General features: G+C 39.6%; 2 protein-coding genes across 6 annotated transcripts in view; one reads left to right on the top strand and one right to left on the bottom strand.

The window, feature by feature from the left end:
- LOC113034112 (endophilin-B2-like) overlaps positions 1-7,960 on the bottom strand; it is a 28,892-nt gene extending 20,932 nt beyond the window's left edge. For 2 of the 4 annotated variants that reach the window (XM_026188448.2, XM_026188450.2), the window contains exons 1-4: positions 7,802-7,960; positions 7,086-7,227; positions 5,899-5,910; positions 1,138-1,266 (exon numbers count right to left, since the gene is read on the bottom strand). In XM_026188448.2, coding sequence (XP_026044233.1) covers positions 1,138-1,266; positions 5,899-5,910; positions 7,086-7,227; positions 7,802-7,864 — 346 coding nt within the window. In that variant the 5' untranslated portion in view covers positions 7,865-7,960. The remainder of the gene's footprint in view (positions 1-1,137; positions 1,267-5,898; positions 5,911-7,085; positions 7,228-7,801) is intronic. The other 2 variants (XM_026188449.2, XM_026188451.2) reach the window with 1 other exon arrangement.
- A 500-nt stretch (positions 7,961-8,460) lies between these two features.
- On the top strand, positions 8,461-16,088 carry dph7 (diphthamide biosynthesis 7). 2 transcript variants are annotated; one of them, XM_080309242.1, is made up of 10 exons: positions 8,461-8,579; positions 8,893-9,060; positions 10,968-11,101; positions 11,172-11,259; positions 11,853-11,947; positions 12,047-12,204; positions 14,151-14,223; positions 14,309-14,374; positions 14,454-14,626; positions 15,463-16,088. In XM_080309242.1, exons 2-10 carry the CDS (start codon positions 8,929-8,931, stop codon positions 15,573-15,575), a joined length of 1,032 nt encoding a protein of 343 aa, XP_080165368.1. In that variant the 5' UTR covers positions 8,461-8,579; positions 8,893-8,928; the 3' UTR covers positions 15,576-16,088. The 2 variants fall into 2 exon arrangements, with proteins under 2 accessions (XP_080165368.1, XP_026044232.1); XM_026188447.2 differs by having other exon boundaries at positions 15,414-16,088.
- The last annotated feature ends 103 nt before the right edge of the window (positions 16,089-16,191 follow it).

The raw sequence follows: 16,191 nt of genomic DNA, 5'->3' as shown, positions 1-16,191 counted from the left end.
ACAGTTGGGACGCACTTTTTCTTAACACCGCGTCTCTGTGGCTTTTAAACTTTAAAAATTGCTGCGCCAAAAATTGGTCCACCCCAAGGATCTGTTCCCCCGACACAAACAGAGCTATGTAGTGTATGCTGTTAAGTGCCAGGAGGATTGCTAGGATTTATACAGTGGGGAAACCAAACAACCTCTGGTAAAGCGGATGGCACAACACACAAGATTCACCTTGTCAGGCCAGGACTCTGCAGCCTATTTACACCTACAGGCCAGTTGACACTCTTTCACTGATGAGGATGTACACAAGTCAAGGAGTCATGGAGGCTATTTATGTGAAAAGGGAAAGACCATCTCTGAATCAAGGAGGGGGCCCAAGGGTACATCTATCGCCATCTCACAATGCAATGCTCTCACAATGCTGTGTGCCAACTCTCTGTGAATGGTACTCATGGCCATTGATCAGTGGGCTATGGTCATGAGAATTTGCATATTAATGATCAAACTGACCTCACAGCCCATTGTTCATTCAGTGCTGCTAGTTTCAGTCATTGTGCAAATGTACTGTTTATAAGGTTGGGGAAACCTGCAGTCAGCTGAGACTGTAGAAGTCAATTGGATGAGTGAAGAAACCTTTCTCCCACTGAAAACACTATGTTACTAGTGAACAGAATCAACCTTTTTGGAGTTATCAAAAGGTAAAGTTTAAAGTCTAATCTCAAAATTAGAGAGGGTGTTTGTCTCCAAAACACGGAGACCTGGCCTGGTTCCACAGGAAAGCCAGGTTTTTCATACCTCAAAGTTCTGCCTCCCATTCCACTTTTAAAAACTCTAGCAACCACAAGTCTGTAGCTTGTACAAATAGAGCTCTAACATGCTCTATCGGTATTATAATGTCTTTCACATATGACTGGACCTGCTTATTCAAGACTTTGTTCGCGAGTAGAAGAATTTCAAATTTAATTCTGGATTTAACAGGAAGCCAATAAAGAAAATCCAGTATGGGAGAAATATGACAAATAGATTTCTTTATCATTAGAACTCTGGGCCTCCTCCAGTTGTTTTTCCTGATACAGAATTAATTAGAATTAATTAGAATTTTTTTTATTAACTCCTAGGACTTTGTTTGTTGGGAGTTTTTATACTCACCATATGGCATTCCAAGATCAAACTCTTTTGCTGCATCCTGCATATACTGACCCAGCAGCTCTGCATTAGTAACCCTGGACGGCACCTTCCAGTCCAGTTTTTCAAAAAGAAACTCCTCGATTCTGGCACCTGCAGTGAAAAATAAAGAAGAGTTTATTCATGGCACAACTGAGAAATAAAGAACCAGTTGAAATTCTTACCCACATGCTGATTAAATGAAAACTATATTCAGAAATAATGACCCTGTGTGGTCAAACCCTTCAGACTGCTCAGCACAACAGACAGACCGAATTACAGGGTGGACAGCTTTCAGCAAAATAAACAGCTACCACTATTACTGTTTAATAACCTGTAACCTCATTGGTAAATATCCATTTTGACACTTCTCAGCCTCCTTGTGGCTAAAAACAAATTCTATTTGAAACATAGTAGGGTAAAATTTCAAAGTTGCATGAAATGCAAAGAGTGATAATAGTGATAATAGTGATAATTTCATTTTAGAACAGTACTTAAGTAAGATGTATTCAGCCATATATATAAAATTAATTTCGTTTGTCAAAGCAAGTGCTGCTGTTGTTCAAAATCATGCGAAACTACATCTCTGAATATCATGGAATCTGGTAGCGAGGTGGTGCATAGGTGAAGGAAAAACCCTTCAAACTTTGGTGCAAATGTGCATCACTTGGCATGCAGGGAAAGTTTCCCCTATGAGGCACTGCAGACACAGTGTGGCAAGACAATACAAAGCATTTCTGGGTGTAGTCTTCATTTAATTTCATTTAATTTCTATATGAGATGTTTCTATGTCTGGCTGCAGCAACTGTAAATGAAAAGAAACACATGGAAAACGCAGGGAGACAAAATAGAATGAATACTTTGCAACAGGAAAAGGTTGAATGGATGCTACTCACATTTTCACTATGGTAAAAAAAACAAAATAACCTCCAAAACATACCAGATAAGGGTCATTGAATTGACAATGAATTCTAAGTTTTCTGTTATTTTGTCCACCGCAATGTAGTCAGTACATAAAACCCACTTACTGCAGCCTTATAGTGTAGAATGAAATTGTTTGACACAAGCCCAACATCAGAAGCTCCTCAGAACAAACATTTTACGTCATGTAAGCCTTTAATTACCTGAATGTAGTCTATTATGCTTGAAACTCTAAATATGGAGCCAAACTGCTGAATTAATGTACAAAAGCTCAGACACTGTGATGACCCAAAGCAAAATGTTGTTTTCTTCTTACAGTACGATGATATGTTTGAGTCACTGATTCTCATAAACTCCTGCACACAGCCATTTCATACAAACTAAAATTCTGCTGCTCAGCTCTACATAACCAAAGCCAAAGAGAAACTAACAACCTTTACCAACAGACTGTTGTGCACACAAACTAAATATAAAAGATGGACATAGCAGTAGGACATAGCAGCATCACCCATTAGAAAGTGAGGTCTCGCTATGAAGCCTCAAGCTGAGGACTTTAGCCCTCACCATTATGGTGCTTTGGAATCAAACAATCTGGATCCGACTGAAAAACCAGGTGGCTTGTGAATGACACGGCAAAGCAAAACCGGCTTTATCCTCCTTTTTCACTCAAATAATTTGTTTTATTCAGTTAGACCTGAAACTAGTGACTGAGTGATTTAGAACACTTTTATTGGTTTTTTATTGGCTTTTTTCCAGCTTTTCTCTGGGTATTTTAGAGTTTTTCTTTAGAAATTCACTGCTTTTTCACTCATTTTCAGTCCCATCCTCATAACTTATCATTCTCAGAGTGTGCCATTTTGGTTTTTAAGGAACTGCATTGCATCCTGGGGTGTTGGGAATCTTGTCAAAAAGGATGGGAAAGGTTTGGCTAAGCAGTTTAGGTTGTGTTGTAGAATTAAGGTGGTCATGCCAAATACTGAGTTTCAAGCTTTGTTTTTGCCTTATATACTGTAACTCCATACATGTTTGCATATGTTATAATAAACTGTGATACACGTTCCCCATTTTTCTAGCAAAATAGAAATAAAGTAGGGTTGGCTCAACTGTTTTGCACACTACTGAATGCTGACTCATTCTTTTGACATAAATACAGAACTTAAAAAGCCATTCGTCTTCATTTGTCATTTCCTCTTTGGTTTGCTACATGAAGCACAACATTTACAAGTGAGTCAAAGTCTACTGTTGCACTATAGCATGTACACCTGAAAAAAACATTAGCAGCATTAGCAGTGCATCACTTACACTAGCACGTCACCATAACATTAACAAAGAGTTAACGGCACTAGATACTTTCTAATTGAAAGCTTGAAGTCCCACTGTAGTCCCCCGGGCCGCTCTACTATTGAACTAGCTACCAGTTTGGACTTAGCACGCTCACTACTTAAGTTTAAGGCTTCAAACTAACTTCAGACGAAGAGTTATTCAGCTCTTCGTAACTTCTATAGTTTGTCTTTTGTCCTGTCTCTCTTTGTTCCCCTTAAACCCAACCATTCGCAGCGTATTTCTGATCCTCCCGAAGCCAGGTATCTAAAGTAAACTGAGGCGACTCTTGTAAATTGGTGAATATGTGAATAAAAGTGACTTGAATTAAATTGAATTAAAAGTCAGAACAGCAGGTTGTGATCTACGCACAGCAGGGACCAAATGTGTGTTCTGGCTCCTTTGGCTTGCTTCAAACAGAAACATAAATTAAATGAATCGCAGTTTTAGAACAAATTCAATTCAAATACTGAAAATACAGTGTTTGAATTAACAGTAACAATTATTAAAAGTCTAATGTTACATAGAATATTATGGAAAAATAAAGCCCAGTGGATGACTTGGCCATACCTAAAGTAAACATGTTTTCCACAAGTACAAATAAGAAAAAGTACTGAAGCTCTCAGAGAGAAAAACATGACCAAAAAAATTGTAGCTTGCTCCTATTGATGTTGTGTGTGGGTTTTTTCATTCATTTGTTAGTGATCATAGCTTTCTTGAATAGCACATTGCTTATTAGCTCAGTTTTTTTCGTGTATTTTTTATTACTTGTGGAAAACTGTAAATCAAATAAAGAAAACGTCTATCTGAACCATCAGTCAACAGTTTGAACTGTTGAAGGATGGTTTTTCTTTATTTTTACTACTTTCTACATTGTAGATACATACTGAAGACAGTAAATATATGAAGCACGATATATGGAATTACGTAGCAAAAAAAGAATACAGATACGGATAATTAACTCTAAATATGTCTTATATTTTAGATTTCTGAACATAACCACCCTTTGCTTTGTTGACAGTGCTGCAAACCCTTTGCCTTCTCTCAAGGAGCTTCATCATGTAGTCACCTTAAATGGTTTTCACTTCACATTTGTGCCTAGTCAGGGTTCAGTTGTGGAATTTCTTGCCCTCTTTGTGGGGTTGGGACCATCAGTTTATGTTGTGCAGAAGTCAGGCTGGTACAGCCCTATTTGACAACTGTTAGAATTCATACTATGGCAATAACCAATCAGCAATTAAAGAGAAATGACAGTCCATCATTACTTTAAGAACTGAAGGTCAGTCAGTCTGGAAAATTGCTAAAACTTTAAACGTGTGCCCAAGTGCAGTCACAAAAACCATCGGAAACTCAGATGAAACTGGTTCATATGAGGAACGCCCCAGGAAAGGACGACCAACAGTCACCTCTGCTGCGGAGGATAAGTACATCTGAGTCACCAGCCTCAGAAATCACAACTTAACAGCACCTCAGATCAGAGTCCAGATAAATGCCACACAGAGCTCCAGCAGCAGATACATCTCTACGTCGACTGTTCAGAGGAGACTGTGTGAATCAATCTTTATGGTCAAATAGCTGCTAAGAAACCACTACTAAGGAAAAGTAGCAAGCAGAAGAGATTTGTTTAGGTCTGTTGGAAAACCATTTCAGGTGACTACCACATGAAGATCGTCGACAGAATGCCAAGAGTGTGCAAAGCATTCCCAGATAATTCCATATGGGTTCACTCATAGTTTTGATGCCTTGAGTGAGAATCTACAATGTACGTAGTCATGAAAATAAAGAAAAACATTAAATGAGAAGGTGTGTCCAAACTTTTGACTGGTAATGTATGTACACAAATTTGACTTTACATCTTCCTTAAATACACACACCACTACACACTATGAAAGAATGTAAAATAAGCTGTAGAAATGAAGGTAATTGTAAACTGCTAAAAAGTTACTAGAGGAGTCCAGTGTATGGATAGCTACTATGAGGGAGAACTGGGTGTCAGTGAAAAAGGGTAGCCAAATGTTTTCTAAAATCTAAAATGTCCCTGCCATCTCTAAATTTAGCATTATCTCCACTAGCTCTCAACCGCCAGTGTCATCTTCTGTGGAGTTTCTTTTGTCATTCTCTCTTAAGAGCTTAAAGTCATTATCATTCTCATCACAGATGTGATGTTCTGTCTGAAGTACAAACTGTTCTATTAGAGAACTAATTTAACAGAAGAAATACTTTTAGCATTTATCTCTCTGCCTCTAACAGGGTTTTGATGGTTTGTGATACATTAATTCTTGTTAGGGTACATACATACATACATCTACATCCAGTGGATGGCTCAATATAATTGAATACAATCTGTAAAACCTAGTGATCAATACAAATCTCATAAATGCCTCAAATTTTGTATTTAAAAGTTGTGTTTCACACTGTTAAGGAATTATTCGTTTTCTACTAATAATTCAGAGACATGATAGGTTTCTAAAGCAGGTCACTAGAGTAGGCAGGCGAAATACTCACCAGTATGATCAACTGTGGCATGCAGAATAAAACAGTGACAAGTTAGAGCCCCTGTTTTCATATATTTAATCAATAGCTCAGGATGTTGTAATTAGATCACAGTTAAGATTCTTGGCTTAGACAGTCCCCTTACGTTTAATATAATCATAGCATACCACTAGCCTGGGGTGGGCTATTGTTCTTATGAAATACTTACTAAATATGGCAATATGAACATTATAACACAATCCGCTTAAAGCACATTCATGCATGGTCAAAAAGCATCCACAAAACATTGTTCTCCCAAGCAATATATGCTCTCAGAGGACATAAATCAAGTTAGCAAGGTAAGGCTAGCTAGTTAGTTGTAAGTTAGGTACACTGTATAAAACCTGGTGTTGGTTATTTCTTAACATTAATTAACATGAAGCTAGACATTTCTCAGTCAAACCAGTCTTGGGAGTTTGGATGTCTAAACTGATGTAATCTATATCACATACTGTTTTGCTAGATAAGTGCAATTCATCAATATTATCAGGCAGCTAACACTTCCAAGCAGAAAGCCATCCCAATGTGGGCACTCATTTAATGTCTACACATTAAAATTCACATGCAGAAACACATGACTTTGTTCTGGTGAGTGGCACCAACTTGAAAAGTGCTATATAAATAAACATTACTTACAGTGCATTTGACACACTGCAAGTACCTTTTGGGTGGCTTTGGGTGCCTCCGTTAACAACACTAGAGATGGGGGGGTCGAGATACCCCGCTGTTACAGGATGGGAGGCGAGGTACACCCTGGACAGGTTGCTAGTCTGTCACAGGGCCAACAACACTTATAGAACCATTCACATTCATATTCACACATATAGACAATTTAGAATCACCAATGCAAACTCCATACAGAAAGGCCCGAGCTGGGTGGGGGTCAAATCTACCATCTCACTGTGAAGCAGCAGTGCTAACCACTGTGCCACCATGCTTTACATAACACATCAATTAATATGGTTCCTTACATATACGTATATTATTATTATTATTATTGACAAGATTTGTCATGTTTAACTGCTTTAAAAGGAGTATGTGTGCCTAATAAAATTGACAGTGAGTGTATAATTAAATTTCTTTAGTAAGTAATATGATTATTGATTATTCTTTCCACCTATAATACCTATAATAACGAGACTTCTATGTTGATGTCATACTTGGGTTGGGCTGTAGCAGGACCTCAGTCTGTCTGTAGATTTTCTCGGTCCAGTGTTTGGTGCAGTCTGCCCGGCTGATCAGGTTCTCAAACTGAGCGTCCAACTCGGTCTTCTCTGCTTGGCCCAACTTCTCCTCTGTGAACTGAGGCGTCATAGCGCAAACAACACACATCTCACAGGTGAACGACGGTACTCGAACACATCTGCGTCTGTCTGCTCTGAGATGGAATCAGTTTTTACACACATACATGCGAATAAAAAAATAAAACAAAGCAGTAATATTAAGAAAAGTGACGTCACGAAGGAGTCCGGTTAATGATCTGCTCGTGCTTAATCGTTGTCACTTCCCTGTCACCCTTAATCCAAATGGGAAAAAAACCCGTTTATATTTGTACTATATTTGTGCCTCTTTTAACTTGAGAAATAATTAATATTAGCTACGCTAGCTTGCCAGAGATAGCACTTAGTCAGTCCTATGTTGAACTGCGCCGCTGGCCCAAACTACGAGCAAGGCACAGCTGAATATCTTATCAATTTCACCTGCTTTAGATGCTGATATGCAGCGTCACGTTAGACAAAGCGATATACCGCAAAGTCATATACGACTGTACCAAATTGTTATTAACGCTAGTAACAACTGACTGCCAAAGTGAAAGGATGCGACAGCAAAAGCCACAACACTTTTCCGCTCGCGGCACTCACGAGCGCTTTATTACCTGGACAGCCCGTGTCAAAAACAGTCCAGCACCCGAGGCTAATTTCTTCACGCTGAAATCCATTTCGTTTATTTATGATTTAAAACACTCGAGGGAGAGCTCTCTTAACACTATCCACTAGATGTTGTGGCACACGCCAAAGTCACGTGACCTTACCTTACGTCAGACGCATCATTTTACGGAAATAGGAAAAGCATTAAATTATAGCAGTATGATATTTTTATAATTTAACAACAATACAACATGGCAAGACAGCAACAGTAACTTGAAATCTGATCGTAATCAGATCTTAAATTTCAGTACGACTGCGATATAGAAATTGAACATAGCCGGTGGTATAAGCTTTCATACCAGCAGATGTCGCCATTTTTATTGTTGACAATGCCGCAAAAATGACGCTGAACCAACAGTCTTCTAAACGAAGGCTAAAACCTCACAACAAAATTAAGAAAGAAAAATGCCTCGGCATGTGTCTGCATTCCTCTGACTCTGGCATTAATTTACTTGCCTCTGTTCCACATTTTGGTGTAAAGGACATATACAGTTTTCATACCACATGAAATAACTCTGTCTTATACTTTAAAAAAAAAATTAACTCTTTACAATACCTTTATTATTGATTGAACTCCTTTAACAAAAGAATGTATCCAAATACAGGATAAATAAACTATCTTTTGTTCTTAAATAGCAATTCCCCACTTTGGCACCTAAATACACCGTGACGCTCAGAGATGACGTAAGGACGCTAAAAGCGTCGAGTCTCAGGGCTGGCACACATGTGAGTTTTGTTTGTTACGTGTTTCTCTGCGGTTATTCGGCATTAAACTAAACTAAAAGTTACTTTAAATGTTCATATACAAAGAATGTGTATATGAACGTTAGGAATACGGTATACGAATATGCTATAAATCTCTGACTGGTGACATTTTGGCTCTTGTGAGGCTGCAGCCAGTTATTCATAGCTTGCTAGCTAGCGACCAAAACATTTTGTTACGTTAATTAAATTTAACTAAAAATGCTTAAGATGTCGTGCACTAGTTTACTGTCTTTTAACAACTGAGTCGTAACAGGATATATTTTGGAATTTGTAGCAACCCGTGGGATAACGGTATGCACATCAGGTATTCATGGCTTGGAAGTCGAAGACCCGCAGTCTACAGGTGTTCGACACGGAGTTGAGCGCTGACGCGGTGGAGTGGTGTCCTGTTTCACCCAACCACAGCATCCTGGCCTGCGGCACGTATCAGCTACAGAAAGGGGTGAGATTACATCCCATTACCTGTCATGGGAATAGAATTGTATACAAATGTCTTTATACCCTTCCTTCGCTTAAAATTATGAGAATTTGGTCCCGTGTACATTGTCCACCTGTTTTGGCGGTGTTTGGATCACCGGATTGGATTGCTAAAAGAGGTTTGTGGCTAAAATGCTTATCTCCAGCGCTGGCTGTAAGCATTTAGACCAGATTAGTAATAAGTAAAGAAGCCAGAGAACTCTGACCACTATGTTAATTGGTTTGTTAAAAAAACAAAAAAAAAAGTGATGGCTTGTACAATTGATGTCAGCTGACAAGTATAATATATAAAGCTTCAGTGTTTTACTTTGAATCATTAGTAGTTAGTATATTTTACCATTTAAGTCAAGTCAGGAATAGATATTAATGTGGGCTGTGATTTATTTATTTTTTAAATGGTGGGGTTATAGATTTACCCAGTGTCTGGGCAGAAGTTCCAGTTGTTCACTTACATGGACCTAAAATCTTTACATTTTTTGTATATGTATACAGTTCCAGTATTTGGTTCTCATATTAAACATGGACAACATTTTAAATAATGAGGTCAGTGTATGTACAAGTAATCCTAGTCTTCAGACTGGGACTTGGTTTGAGTCAGTTTTCTTTTTCCAGTCATGGCTCTGTAAGCTATAGCTCTGACTGTGAGTGCAGAAGAATTGTGTGAAAGTAAGCTTAAAAACAGGATGGTTTTAAAGGCAGAGGCGTTAAGGAACTTATTTCAGACTAGGGCTAAACTGCACCATGGTCCAGTATAAGATAAATATGAGCAGAATAAAGGGTTAGTACATGCTAACAGTAAACCTTACTCCAAACTAGGAGATATTGATATTTTAAAAAAAATCCGGTATTAATAGATTGGCCCTTGCTCCCCTTAAATAAAATGTTTGTTGCAGTCTTTCCTAATTACCTTAAGCATGTTCTCTAAGAAATTAAAACGCTTTCATATTACGTCAGACAACTTTTTCATAGTTTTCATGTGACATCACATCTATTCAATTTAGGTAAAAACCCTACAGTATTGGAGAGAAAACCCCCTAGAACAATCCCCTATAAGTAAGCACTATATGATGGTGGCAAAGAAAAAAACCTTTTTAACAGGAAGAAACCTCTGACAGAAGCAGCCTCAGGGAGAGGCAGCTGTGAAAGGAAGCAGAAGAGAAAAAGGAAAGATGAGGGCAGACTGTGGGAGAGAGAAGATACAATTTAATGACATGTGGCAGTGGCATATAAAACGTGTGCGGGTTGAAAAGAAGTGAGTTGAGAAGAAATCCTCAGAGTATCACAGGAAGCTCCCCCCGATCCAGCCCTACCTGATATGCTTTATCAAAACGGAAAGTTTTATGTTCAGTTTTTAGAGCAGAGGGTGTCTGTCTCCTGAATCCAAACTGGGAACTGGTTCCAAAGGTGAGGGGCGGGGTCGTATTTAAATATGACAGGGCCTTATTAGTTAGTATGTAAGGAGAAGGATTGTAATGCAAGGTATTCCTCTATTGCCTGCTAACTCTTTTTTTTTTTTTTTAAAGTTGGTTTCCTCCTCTTGCTCTAGTGCTAGCTGGTAATTAAAGCAGACTCACTCAGAAGCCGCTCGGTTTGCTTACAAATGCTGTATAGGCGTATGGCATTACCAGCACACGGACTTAACTTTGTTATACAGGCACACTGGCCCAGATCACAGCAGCTAATTTAAACTCTCCCTGGAAATCATTTTTGATTACATTTATGTCATCTAACTTAAAAAAAAATTACACTGCTGCCCCAGAGTGCTGCATACATTTTATTAATAAAGACTTGGTAGCCGAATGAAGCAACCAGTGGAGTTAATGAGGACCCACTTTGATGTCTGCTCTGTGTCACTCTGCTCTCATGTTGCAGGGAGGGGAAGAAGATGCCACCCCGAGCAGGATCGGTCGTCTCTACCTTTTTGAATTTCGGCACGAGGGACCGATGTGCCCCCCTCTCACAGAGCTGCAGCGCATGGACACCGCAGCCATTTTAGATTTGAAATGGTAAGAAAGCAGATTTGGTCAGTGTAGCTTCGGTTATTTCCCTCATATTCATTGTTATGCGTGTTCATAGGTGCCACGTGCCTGTGTCAGACAGAGCAGTGCTGGGGATGGCAACAGCTACCGGGGAGCTGCAGCTGTACACACTGTCTCGCAGTCAGGTGAGAAATGTGGCATCAAAAGATTTAGACAGTGGCATGTGGGGCCTGTATTATGAAGACATCTCAGCATACCCAGAACATTTTTCCATTATCTGGATTCACTTAACCCCATCATTGGTAGTCAGGATAAAAAGTTACACAAAACTGGTTGTCAGCTCACTAAAGTAACCGAGGCTTTCCTGATCTAACGACAGAAACATGAAAGGGGCAGCAAAATCTGTCCAATCACAGTATAACTTTTCTTTATTTTTTACATATTTATTGACTTTTATAAATGTAGATATGGCATTATTTATGGTTAATATCAGCTGATTTATTGGCCCCAAGATCAGTCGAGTTTATGATTTTGGTGTTTCATTAATTTTGCCTGTATTTAACAGTTACTAAGTTTAGCACACTAAAATACGCATTAAGGCCTTGATTGCCGTGTAACGGCCACAGACAGCTTGAGCTGCAGTGCATGAGCGCAGCAGCTATTTTAGATTCAGGCTACAGGAAGGCTGCTGTTTTTATGCCTCACCTCTAACTGTGCATTCATTTGTTGTTTTGTGTTGATGTTGTGGTGTGCACTCATGAATGTGTGTATCCAGTAGGAGGGTAGCCACAGTCTGCAGTCTCTCAGTAGTCTGGAGGTTGGAGCAGAGCGGCTGGCTCTGTCATTAGACTGGTCCACTGGAAGACTGGACAGGTCAGCTTATTGGAGACGCTACTACCTCCATAAAAGAGCCAATGTCACATGTTGTGCAAATATCATTCATGTTAATACCTCACCCTGTCGTGTCAGCAGCAGTGACGTGCGGATTGTGTGCAGTGACTCTGCAGGCTGCATCAGCGTGCTCTCTCTGGCTGAAGGTGCTTTAACAACACTGTCTCAGTGGAAAGCCCATGACTTTGAGGCCTGGATCTCTGCCTTCTCTTATTGGGACACACAGCTTGTGTACTCTGGTAACATATATCCTGTCACTCTTAAAAATTAATGTGTTAATTGTTGCAAACAAAGAAAAGCGTATTCTAGAATCTTACGTATCATTTGCATAAATCCAAATAACTGTATTTTTCAGTAAGAACAGGAAACCCATCATAGCAGGTAGGTTTGAATAGCTTTTTTTGTTTTAAAAACTCTGTTTTGTATTTACTTGGATTGGCTCTGTGATTTAAAAATAAAATATTCTTTGATCTAAAACATTTTTTGTTTAGTCCATCTTTTTCTGCAAACAAAATAACGGTTAAATACTAATTAGGATTTAATTAATAATTGGTGAGTGGCATCTTATTTGCTGAAATCAGTCAGTAAAACTGATATACAACTGTCATGTGAAAAATAAAGTAAGTACATCCTATTTCAGTTCTGAGGTTTCACATATGAATCCTTTTCAGCTTCTAATATGATAAAATTATTACCTCAGATGAGCAACACATGCCATTATTTATGTATTTGAAACTAAGCCAAAATCCAGAAGCAGTGAGTAAAACCTTAAGTGCACCTCATGATTCAGAAGATTGTAGAACCAATTTTAGCAACTGTAGCTTGAAGTAATAATTTTCTGTGTGACTTCATTAGTCTCTGACATTATTGTGGATGCATCTTGCCCTCATTCTGCTTTACAGCTTTACTGCAGTTTATTGACGTTTGTGGGTACAGCTGTCTTAAAGTCCAGGTTTCTTTGGGTTGAGGTTCTTTGCGCAATTGCAACGTCTGTTGTATGACAGCATTTGGTCCAGAGTTTTAGCTGTTTGACTCCTCTGTGTTCTTTGGTATACAGAGGAGTTCATGGTCAAGGTTCCCAGGTTCTGTGCCTGCAAAATAATCTCAAATCATCATCCCTCCACCACCACAGCTCCACGACAGATGGTATGAGTTGGTGTTTCACCTTGACCAAATGCTATTAAGCTGCTTCAGTATGAGATGGTATTTGTACTACTATGCAATGTTTGGTCTTCACCAAATATGGCACTGTGCATTATAGCAAAATCTCTCCAATTTGGTCTTGTATGTCCAAAGGTCATTGTTCCTGAAGTGTTGTGGTTTCCTCAGATGCAACTTCATAAACCTAAGCTATATTGCGGTGTGTATTTGTTTTTGGTTTTCTTTGCCCTTTCAAATGAGACAATGTTGTTCAGTCTGATTGTACTGTCAAGAAGTTTAACATTTAACATGCTAAGTGAAGCCTACATATTCTGAAATGTAGCGATTTTCGGAGTTTCACTCGGCATTGCACAGTCTGACTTTGGGGTCAATTTGCTGGGATCGCCACTGTTTGGAAGATTCGTATTTGTCTTCAGTGTTTTCCACTTGTGACTAATTATTCTCACTGTAGAGTGATGGATTTGAAATTGTTTGGAAATGGCCTTATAACCCTTCCAAGTTTAATCAATAGCAACAATTGCTCCTCTAAGTTCATTGTTTACGGCTTTCCTGCTGGGCCTTGAGCTAACACACGAGTGCTCCGGACCAGAAAACTGTCAAGCCGATAATCAGTATTTGATTATCGGCTCCTGGCTGATGATTGCTGATATTTAACAGCCTGAGTAGCAGCCAATTAATTCCCGTGGAAGCATATTGTCCTTGGTTTTTCACACATCCCTTCTGCATTTTGGTTTATTGTTAAATAAATGACACAGTGTAATATGCCATGTGTTGTTTATCTGATGTTGTACTTACCTATTGTAACCTCTCCTAAGAAGCAGATGATATTTTTTGTCCTTGTATATAAAACCTTAGATTTCAGATATGGTGTACTTTATTTTTTTTATCATGACTTTAAATCATACATATGTGCCACCAATTTGTGTGCCTTACACGGGTAGTTTGTGAGCTCACATTGATGCTGCCTCTAAATCGGCCATCTAAATATTCTCCTGTGCTGTGTCATGTGTTGTTTTCTCACCAGGTGGTGATGACTGTAAACTGAAAGGTTGGGATTTAAGGATCGGTCCCTCCAGCCCCACTTTCATAAGTAAAAGGTGAGGTTGATAGTGTATCAGTTTTCATGTATATATTCCATTTTGACAGTGTGCAGACACAAATTTATGTTGTTTTCTTTCAAAGGCACTCGATGGGTGTGTGCAGTATTCACAGCAACCCTCATCGGGAGCACATTCTGGCTACAGGCAGGTAAATATCCTGATGTTGAGCTGTTGTTGTGTAAGAGTTGTATACTTGTTGCTCCTCTCACGCACTTCTCCTTCCACAGTTACGATGAGCAGGTTTTGCTGTGGGATGGCCGAAACATGCGGCAGCCCCTGAGTGAGACTCCATTGGGTGGTGGAGTGTGGAGACTGAAGTGGCATCCCAGCCATCAGCACCTGCTGCTGGCAGCCTGCATGCATAATGACTTCCACATCCTTCACTGTCAGCAGGCTCTAGGTGTGTTTGAACCTCACACTTTGTGGTGATTCTGTCTCTCCCATTGGACTGACAGCCTGCGTGGGCTCTTGCCTAGTTTAGCTGGTTTGGACTCCAGAGACCGGTCTAGTTTCAGCTTCTTAAATATGAGAATTGTTTGACAATTGTCTAATTATAATTGATCTTAGCCGTCTTTTTAGCTTCTCAGAGCGGAAAGGTAGCTTAATGAACTCATCATTACTATTTATAGATACTGCACAATTTGAAGAAATTAAGCAACAGAGCATATACCTTTTTGCTTTTTTTATAGGCTCTTTAAAAACGATGGACTAGAGTCCAGGCCTGAAAAGGCAAACCATGTAGCATTTTAAACCTGCATTCTTTCTAATGGCCAGCAGGGAGCCACTCCTTGTCGTGAAAAGAAGTCTGACTCTATAAAAATGTATGGGAAAATGAGCATACTGCTCTATAAATCTGTTGCCTCACGAAATGCTTTCCTGATGACATTCTCTGTGTCCTCAATTTCTCAAATCAAACATGGACACATGTCCATGTTTGCCAAGGGGTGTGTAACACACACAAAAAAAAAACTGTCTGAAACAGATGGATGCCAAACACGCCAAAATGGTGTTTGTGTTTGATAGGAAAGATTCTGTGAATGGTGCTGGCAGTGTAAATAGCTTTGAATGGTGAAAGGCTTCCTTCTCTACCTGAAACATCAGTAGACCTCACATATTGTACAAATGGTTGTTTTTACCAGGAGAAATCTGTGGGGGGTTTTAATAACTTACTGTTTGTTTACTTACAGAGGGCAGTGCAGGAGCATGCCCCATTGTAACCTCATACATCCTCCACAGTTCCTTGGCATATGGAGCAGACTGGTCCAGGCTGTCCCTGGAGGACCATACTGCCTGTTCCCCGCCTGCCACAGAACCAAAGGAAAGCCCTGCAGAGAACCGAGGACACTTAAGGATTCAATATGAATCTCCCACTGCCAGCTTTGACACTTCCCTGGAGGACGATGCTGGTCGATACATCCCAGAGGGAATTGCAGCACCTCAGACCTCCCCTGCTCCAGTTCCCACCCTCAACCCTGATGAGGATGCTCCCTCACTGTCCTGCCTGCTGGCCAGCTGCTCATTCTATGACCACATGCTCCACGTGTGGCGCTGGGACTGGATGCCAGACCAGGCTTTACAGGAGTCATAGCAATGTTGACACTATTGAAATCTAAATGTATAGCCTGACTACAGCAAGAGCATGTCATGCTGTTATTCCAGTCACTGTTTTTATCATGAAGATTCCTATACTTTGGAATGACTTATCACATTATATGCAATTAGCAAGACCCTCTATTTTCATAGTGACACTGATTTTTTTTTTTTAATATAAACTTGTATTTAAGCAAAAAAAAAAAAGAAGTTTATAATCCTCATACTCGTGTGTACTGTAGCTACAAGCGCAATACAACCATTCACCTACACATGTTCTTTGTTTGGTTTTTTTCTTCTTTAGCCCAGACCAGCTGCAGGGTCGTGTGAGGTGGTTGTTGTGGGGCTAAAATAGGGTCAAGATGCCCACTTGGC

This window comes from Astatotilapia calliptera, chromosome 12 (genome assembly GCF_964374335.1).
Source record: "Astatotilapia calliptera chromosome 12, fAstCal68.1, whole genome shotgun sequence".
NCBI lineage: Eukaryota > Metazoa > Chordata > Actinopteri > Cichliformes > Cichlidae > Astatotilapia > Astatotilapia calliptera.
The sequence above is the reverse complement of the archived record's forward strand: the minus strand, read 5'-3'. Positions and strand labels throughout refer to the sequence as shown.

Coding starts and splice junctions, on each gene's coding strand:
- dph7 (XM_026188447.2), top strand. CDS start 8,929: ATGGCTTGGAAGTCGAAGACCCGCAGTCTACAGGTGTTCGACACGGAG. Junction 11,260..11,852: donor ACACACTGTCTCGCAGTCAG/GTGAGAAATGTG, acceptor TGTATCCAGTAG/GAGGGTAGCCACAGTCTGCA. Junction 14,375..14,453: donor CACATTCTGGCTACAGGCAG/GTAAATATCCTG, acceptor CTCCTTCCACAG/TTACGATGAGCAGGTTTTGC.